This window comes from Triturus cristatus, chromosome 11 (genome assembly GCF_964204655.1).
Source record: "Triturus cristatus chromosome 11, aTriCri1.1, whole genome shotgun sequence".
NCBI classification, from domain to species: Eukaryota; Metazoa; Chordata; class Amphibia; order Caudata; family Salamandridae; genus Triturus; species Triturus cristatus.
The window spans coordinates 1,112,307,284-1,112,316,588 of NC_140594.1; the positions used below are offsets into that span (position 1 = coordinate 1,112,307,284).

The following is a 9,305-nucleotide window of genomic DNA, read 5'->3' on the forward strand; positions in this document are numbered from 1 at the left end:
CTACTGGGCGGTGCCTTGCACAGAGGCTTCATTCTAAAGAAGTGGTGCAAATGAATACCTTGACAGACTCAACGGGTAAGACAGTTGAGACACCTATTGAGATCTTATGTGATTTTCACGCCTTCTTCGATGTACTATACACAGAAAATAATTCTGGTGGGCAGGCAGGAGAGGCCTTGTTGCAGAATTTAAACAGTGAATGGTTGGGCCAGGATAAATCAGCTATCCTGGATACACCTATCACTATGGAGGAGCTTGAGGAAGCTATAGATATGCTATCTAGTGGTAAGGAGTCTGGTCCATATAAACTTCCATTCGAAGTTTACAAAACGTTCTTTCTAGAATTAAAAGACGATATGTTGGCCACCTTCCAAGCGGCACAACTTGGAGATGCACTGCCGTCCTGGAATGTGGCAAATATTATTGGGTTTTTTAAAAGGATAAGCCTCCAGACCTCCCGGGGTCCTACCAACCCATATCCTTGCTAAATTGTGATGGGGAAAATCTACGCCAACATTTTGACTTAACGTTTGGCTAAGGTTATCACCCCACTGGTCTCTACTCGACAACATGGGTTTATACCGGCTAGGGCACGGTCAACAATATCAATAGGGTGGTGTTCCTGTTTGATGCGCCAAACGCACAAAGTACCACGATCGGCCTGGTATTACAAGATACCAAATAAAGCATTTGACCTTGTCTCCTGGGACTTTTTATGGGCGGCTTTGCGATGTTTGTGGTTTGGGCCAAGTTTTATTAACTCTATTCAAGTTATGTATCAGACCCCCACCACTAAAATATGTATAATGTGCTTAGTCTCTGATCCTGCACGTATATCTAGAGGCACAAGGAAGGGTTGTCCTTGCTCCTCACTTTTATTTGCTCTATATATTAATCCTTTTCTAAGTACGCTGGAGGGGAGACGGACCATTATCTCTACTCTCTCAAAGGGTCACACAGACGGAAAATGGGTCTACAGATATGGGGCCCAATGATTGAACATATGAAAGATTAAAATGAACATTTTTGTAAAGAATACTTATGTACTCGCCCCATCTTATTTATTTTACCCTGCGTTAAGCTTGTGGAATTCTTTTTTTTACCATCTCTATGTACTTTGATGTGTTTCTCTAATGAATTTATTCTGTATTTATACAAGTTATGGATTGAAATATTTTAAAAACATTATTTAAAAAAAAACCATCCTAACCATTCTGCAAGAACAACACCTGGCCTTCTCAGACACGAATAGCCTGGGATACTGTGGATCTCAACACCATGATTAAGAGTCTAAATGAGTGAGCAGGAGCCACTGACTTTATGAAATCATTACATATTAGACAACACAAGAAGATCCGGGTGGGGTTAGTTCAAACATCTGACTTGAGAGCCCTACACAGTAATTCAGTGGCTCATCTCTGCTGTACAGGTACAGGTGTGCAGACAACATTAAGGGTGTATTTTCTAAACAACAACAAAAAGAAACCAAAAGATGTTCTATTGTAATCCCACATGATTCAAGATACAGTCTTCTCTACTCACAATGCCAGGCAGCTCCACTTCCTCGACTTTCCTACCCCCTAGCCACACTTGGTGATGCTGTTCATCACAGGTTTATTTAGTGCACAGCTCTGTGGTGTGGCCTTGCATCTATGAGAGCTCTAGGTTCATTATATTTACAGAACTATTTATGAATGTTTTAGTACAACTACCTTTGCTCCCCCCAGACTTTGTTTGCTTACTAAAGCCCAGACCAGTCAAAAGAAATACATTTTGAATCATGTAGAATCCAAAATGTCTTTACCACTCCAAGAGAATATACAAAATTATTTCATAACATGTAATGTGTCCCCCCTACCTTTGCCACAACATGCCATCACGTGCAAGGGCTATGAAATACTTTGTATTTTACAACTCACCTTAATGAGTTAAGAGTATCAATTGTTCTATTTTTTCAAATAAGGCAATTCTTTCTGCATCTGATAGAAAGCTGCACTCAGACGGCTCAAAGATAATATAACAATGAGTTGAAAACAGCCTAATTTATATTATCTTTCATTTAGATGCATTCGAAGGAAAATAATATTTGTATTCAATGGACCGGTCAGCCCGCGTGGGATTCCTGACAGTGAATGACAGAGAAGTGGTGTTCCCTGTATAAAAAAATATATGAAGCACACAACACAGCTTAGCCTTCCTGTTGTTAGCCAATTCACAGAGAGGTGTTTTAAACTTTTATTAGAAATATGTGTTAGACTTCTAGAATGCCTGGGATTAAAATTATATCCAAAGTTGTCTGAGAAAATATGACTGTAGTGTACAAAATTGTGTTCAAAAATATATTTTTTAAGACCTCTGTATAAACCATGGTCAAAGCATGTCTCTGCTTCGAGGTACGACAAGTTCCTTCCTTAGTGACAAGAGTACACTTTTATAGGTGTCCAGGACTCTCTCAGCAGTAGGCCTCATGGTTGGTTCAAGCTTTCTGCACTCAGCATGGATGTCAAACAAATGAAATCGAACAATGTCGCTTCCTTCAACATGACCCAGAAGGAAATCAGTCACAGGTGGGATTTTCCAGATGTCTGTCTTCTCATCATAGGGTGGCATGTCTTCATCTCGAAATTCCACTTCACTCCCGTAAGGCCAGAGTTGCTCTGGAGCCACAAAGTCACCATGGATCTCGCGGGGGCCACACTTTACCAGCTGGCCTGCATCCCGGTTGACCAACGGCAAGGCATCCAGGTCATTGACCACCAGACGAAAGTCAGTGGTCAGTAGATATTGTGACAGAACCTTCTCTAGGTCATTGGTGTCACACATGACCAGTGTGCCCAGGGGACTGTTGTGCAAGTAGCTGATGATGCTAACATAATCAATGGCCAGCCCCAGCCTGTTCTGCCAGGTGTTTTGCATCTGGTATTTCACATTGCCAAGAGTTTTATCAAGACTTCTGAGGGCGCCCAAGGGATGGTACTCCGTCACAACTGTAAAATTCTCTTTGCAGTACCCAAGTAGAGTGACCACATATTCACTCTGCAGGGATTTCAACATGTCCACTCCATGGAGAAAGTCCTCCTGCAACGCCGGAGACGCGAGCTTCGAAAGTGCAACTTTGCGTTCCTTCCACTCGCCAAGGAAGACCTGTTTTACAGCACCTTCGCCTACCAGCCTCAGCTTCCTGACCTGTGTCCGGATATCTACACATGATAACCAGGGTGAACAGTTCTTCATGGTCTCCATCCTAAAGAAGCCAGAGGGGCATGGCCCACGTGGATGACCGCTGACAGGCAGACGAGACATCTCATAAAAGCTGTCTAAGTAAATGTAGAGGAGGAAGTTGATCAACAGTACAGCAAGAAGAAGGAGCAGGGTGTGTGGAACCCGTGGACGGCCATGCTTGACAGAGGGTGATTTTTTTCCTGCACTCTCAGGGTTATTTGGCTGGTATTCCACAGTCATCGCTGGTTTTTAAGTAACAGCGCAAAAGAACGGAATATCTTCAAAAGTGGTCTTGCTGTATATTCAATGTTTCAAAGCTTTATAAAAGACAGACAAGTCTTTTCCAATAAAAACATTGCAAGTAAATGAAAGGTTTGCATACAGGACAGTGCGTCAGGAATATTTCTGGAACAGCTGACTGATTCCTTGACAGCTGGAACAATAGCACGTGCTTGCATGTTTTTTTTTGTGGCATAATTATTTGTTTAGACCCGATTATTCTCCGCATGAAATGCGCTGAGCAGGCATGCACATTTCCAAATGTACGAGAAAGCTGAAAAGAACAACATTTGGGGTTAGACAGAAAATAATAATAATAAAACAAGAAAAGTAATAAGGGCATTCTGAATCACATAAAAATATTTGAATCAGTAAAGAGAACAATACAGATCAGAAAAAAAACTATACGTCGGAAAATGCATTTGATAGGGTCACTGGAGTTTTGCGACACTGCAGCTGCTTCACTTTATGCAAGAATATGGATTTACTACATTTGCCACATAGTCCATATTAGGATGCATAATATGTACATTTGAGAGAAAGAGAGGTATATGTGGATGAGAGAGGGGGCTTTGTAGGTCAGAAAAATGAGCACTCGGGCAGCACACATGGGTCAGAAATTAGGGCATCAGTGTAGCTCAGAGAAGCCATTGCTGCTAGGAAAGAGGGTCCTTTGTTTTGGGTGAGAAACGAGGAAATGCAAATTGAATTAATCTGGGGCAATGACGGGTGCATAATACCAAGACTCAGAACCGGGCCAATGATGACGACATTCACAGGGGGATCTTGCAATGCACAGCAAGCTTAACTACCCACCTCTCTGCAAGCCGCTGTCTTCAGCAGAGAGCGGCGTCAGGTGCAGAACTCCAGGCATCGACGAGAAGAAAAGCCCAACCGCCATTAGAAAGAGGCCCGAGAGAACCCGAGATTACCAAGGAACGTGGATAGAACTCCGATTGATATTTCCCAAGAAATAGGTACCGCGATCGTTCATATGCGCAGGGTATGTATTGAGAGTGGTACAAAGCGGGGAAAATACTGAACACTGAAAATCCTAAAATGTAAATCAATGGTTACATTTAATACTTATAGAATGCTTATCGTTTAACGTCATCAATGTGAAAATCAAACACATTCAGGTGTGAGTTAATGTATGTATGTTTGCTGCAGAGCAGGAAAGTGCTTTACCACAACTACTAGTGTTTTAATTGTATTCATGACTTGCTCGCCAACCAGTTAATGGGTAGTTACTCCATTCAAAGATGGCCCCCGCTTACTGCAGGGGAGTGGCGGCCTCATCCTAATGATTTCCAAACGTTCTCTCGCAGAAATTCTAGGCGGTGGTTTTCAGGGAATGATGCAGCCGCCCATAGGGCTGTGAGTGGTCTAGTAAGACACAATGTAACACCCGAAAATTAGGACTTAAGTGCCTACTTGCTTTTCTGTTGGTCGGCCGGGTTGATGGAATGCTTAAACAAGCACTGGCAAAGGAAACAGGTCTCGCATATGTGAGATGTACTGGCTTTGTTAATGTTTTTTTTTGTTTTGTTGTATAGTACGTTATATTACGGTATGCTCTCCTGGGGATGGGACCAATGGGACTCCCTAGTACTGTATTGTATGGTATTATGTTATGGTTTGGTGTGGTCTGTTATTGTATAGTATGGTATGCCTTAGTTTTGGCTGTCATTGTATAGTATGGCCGATCATGGTATAGCATATTATTGTATAGTATGGCTTGTTGTATAGTATGCTATGGCCTGCATGTATTAATTTTTTTATCTGTTTTTATTATTTTGCAAAACAACGCATGGCATATCTGTACCTTACATCATATTAATATTCCTAATACTCCTGCATTCTCACTTATTAAACCATAATTTCTTCACAGTTTTGATACAATATTGGTCACTTCACTGCAGCCATCTCGATGTGCTCGTGCATGTGTTATTAGGAGCAAGTTGTCAGCTACTTAATCCAATGCTTGATAATGTGATCCATATAAGTAACAATAAGCCATCGCAAGTAAACTCCCTCCCCCCTCCCTCTACCTCCGGTGTGCCCAGGTCCCTAATCGCATATTTAAATACTATTATCGGCTCCTTCCTTCGTGTCTTGTTTTGGGATATTTGGGGGACAATACTTACTGTTCCCGGTGCATCTCATAATACCCCAGTCATTCACCACTGGGCTAGGCCAACAGTTCCATCCCTACTATTTAAGCAATCAAGGGGAAGCCATTGGGGCCTCCTCGCCAGGGCCCACCTCCGAGTCAGTTTCGGGTATCTGTAACGCTATTACTAAGGTCTCCCACGCCCTTGCTGCTTCCATCGCCTTCTCATTATTAGCACGTATAGCCTGCTGCAATCTGACTGTGCTCTCACTCTGAGCCCATTTGAGTAACTCCGATTTCCACTTCTCTATACTAGGCCCCCACCTTGATTTCCACTGGGCCATGATCTCTCTCTTAGCTAGCAGTAGGCCTAAATCCAGAAACTTGCTTGTGATTTTTGTTTTGGGAGTATGCGGAAACCAATGCAATATACAGGTGCCCATGTCAGTGTCTATTTGGCGCTCCGTAATCCCACAAAGCAGTTCGACTACATTCCCCCGGTATGTTCCTAACTGTTCACAACTCCACAGCATATGATGCAACTCCACCCCCACTAAATTACAGCATGGGCACTGGGCAGTTTCTATCTGAAAATACCGATTAATCTTGGCCGGAGTTAAATAAGCCCTATGTAATATGAAGAAGTGTATTAATTGAAATCTGGCATTCCTAGTACTCTTCCAGGCCATCCAAATCAATTGCGCCCACATTGTTTCCGGTGTTTCCTTCCTGAGATCCACCTCTCACTTTCTCTGTAATTCTTGCAGTGGATGCAGGCCTTCTGTGATCAGTCGCCTGTAGATACAAGTAATCACCTTAAACGTCCCCGCCGCCATCACTACATATTGGCACGCCATAGAGGTCTGTGGTTCTAAAAGCCCTTCCTTCCAATGGCGTCTCGCCGAAACCAGGGCTGCATGCAGCAAATAATCCCCTCGCAGCAGGTCATATCTGTCCTGCAGCGTTTGAAAAGGTAGTAGTACCCTGTCTTCATACAAATCACTCATTACCTGGACACCCAATGTCTCCCAGTCTGCCATTGCCGACCAATTCCCCCCCCCCCCATGTGGGAGGGCAGTACAAATGCCCAAGGGAAATGTGGCCTGCATGGTATGTGTGGGTTATCGTATAGTATGGTGTGATATACTGTGTTGTATGTTAATGTATGGTGTTGCCTGTGATTGTATAGGATGATATGATCTGCTATGGTATGGCCTGTCATTGTTTAGTATGGTATGATATGTCATTGGACACCATGGTATGGCCTATTATTGTATAGTATGTGCCTATATGTCATCAAATTAATATTGAAATGGAAAGACTATAAGGTGTTGGCTCTGCACATATGCATACCAGCAAGATCAGGATAACACCTGTGAACTAAAAATAACAAACTGAAAGGTGGGAGGGACACAAGTACACAAAAGGAGAAAGCTGGAGACCACGTGGGGTCTGAGTATAGTGCAGGTAAAGCAAATGCCTGGGACTGATACAGGGCTCCCACAGAGTATCGTGCTACCCAACCGTAGAGTACATGAGCACTTAGTAGGGGCAGTAAGCACTATAAAAAAAATAGACCTATCGTAGCAAAAACATGCAGACTGTAGGTTGAATACGGCAAGTGAATGTGCCGCCCCTTATCTGATGTCTGCTATAGCGCCTTGACACCTCCAGGTATTAGTGCGCTTTATAAGTGCTATCCTAACAATTTTAATTCAGTATTGATAATTGTAAATAACGTAGTGTTTTCGAAAAACAGTAATGGCTCTTAACCTTTAAAATTTTTGTGGACATTATTTGAGTATGGGAACGCCCAGTGAATCCTTATTGGAATCTGAGGACCCCCACTGACCCATTACTGGAAGCTGGGGACCCCGCCTTAAGGGATTTCAACAATTTTAACCTCAAAACAACACACAAAAAAACAGAAACAAGCATTCATCAAACAAGTCAAGAAAAGGTGAAATACTTAATTCACAAACAAATATAAAAATGTCAAATTTCATTCTAATGGGAAGGTTGGGGCTTTTCTAAATTCAATGGAGGTCACCTATCATCCATACTATATTCTGTTTGATGCATTTACACTGCATGTAGGACATTGTTCTGCATTCTGGCAGTTTGACCCAAACTGGAATGGCATGGTGAGCAAAAAAAAATTATGGATTTAGGCCCAGATCTCTGTACTGGGGTGAATGTAAGACATTGTTCTGCATTCTGTCCATCAATTGTTCTTTTTGCGTTTGTCATCCCGAGTGGGACGGGTATGCTCAGACGTGAGTCCCGTGCTCTCCATGCCACTGGAATCAAGCTATCCTGGCTGAAGAGGGGTGAAACCCCGAAACCGGTCCTAGGATGCTTGGTTCCAGTCCAGGGAGGACCTGGTCTGGGAGTTCGGGCTGGACTATTCCCATCGGGTGCAGGGTCTAGACTGATTTGCATATGGCTGGATCCAAACTGGATTGGCATGGTGAGCAAAAAAATGATGGATTTAAGCCCAGATCTCTGTACTGGGGTGAATGTATGACATTGTTCTGCATTCTGTCCATCAATTGTTCTTTTTGCATTTACACTGGTCCCACAAATAAATCTGAGAACACCGACTTAATTTTTAGCCTGTAATCTCAAATTCTTTCACATTTACGGAACATTAAACATTTTTCAGTTTTACATTTTTCTTTATTTAGATACACTTTATTAGTCTGTTTATAATTTCCTAAGTCGTGAACCCCCTGAGTAGGCGTTGCGGATCCCCAGACCGCAGGTTAAAAACTACTGCACTACATAACACATATTATTTGATTATTAGAATCATAGCCGCATGCTCACCTAGACAAGCCACACTGTAACCAAGGTGAACCATCTTGGAACAAAATCACTTAAAGTGTTACTGTAGCAAAGAGCAATAGCACTTCCTTTCTTTAACAAATCTGAAGCAGAATAGTGAGGCATTGGCACAATAAACTGATCCCAGCTGCAGGGCGTGGATCCTCAGCCAGCAGTGCAGGAGTTAGGAGCGCTACATGTGCTTGTTTAATAGAGGTTTTACTGTAAGATCACAGCCTGTTTTAGGAGCGTGTTAGTCTCCATACAGAAAGCTAAGTTGTAGCAACTCTGCTCATCTGTGCAATTAACTAAAAAGGGGAAGATAGTTATTAAGCACACACAACTGATTCCCTGTAGTGCTTTGGAGTGTGTCAAATCTAGAAAACATGTAACCAAAAACCTAAAGCTGTTTTTAATGAGACTGCAAAAAGGAAACCAGCTATACAGCTGAAACCACACGGACCTACCGTGGTCCAGTTTAAGAGATGCACACTTGCGTAATCCTGACACACACAGTTCTTACACAGGTTGAGAGGTTCAGATCTTGCTTGCTGGGACGATGCCAATATACCATGCTATTTTGCATTATTGATCTGCTGCCCTGTTGTCATGCTATATTCGTGGAGCTGTTCTGTGCCTTTGCTGTGTGTGGCGAGCCACTCGCACTGTTTGTAATAACCAATAATAAATGTTTTTTTTTAAAAAAACAACTGGCGCTACCCAATGAAAAGAAATGATAGTGACAATGATGCCAACCATTGGTAAGTATTGGATGGGCACAAAGCCCTTTATAAGGTTTTCTTCTGCAACAGTGCATGTGCAGTCTCTTGCCAGAGCTGAAAACTACCATCCTCTCGCACACCGA

At 42.6% G+C, this 9,305-nt stretch overlaps 1 protein-coding gene across 1 annotated transcript; it reads right to left on the reverse strand.

Moving 5' to 3' along the window:
• Positions 1–2,220: 2,220 nt before the first annotated feature.
• Positions 2,221–4,456, reverse strand: POMK (protein O-mannose kinase). Its single transcript, XM_085635607.1, has 2 exons — positions 4,318–4,456; positions 2,221–3,775 (listed from the first exon to the last, which is right to left on the reverse strand). The coding sequence occupies exon 2, from the start codon at positions 3,460–3,462 to the stop codon at positions 2,371–2,373; it is 1,092 nt and encodes a 363-aa protein (XP_085491733.1). The 5' UTR covers positions 3,463–3,775; positions 4,318–4,456; the 3' UTR covers positions 2,221–2,370.
• Positions 4,457–9,305: the final 4,849 nt, after the last annotated feature.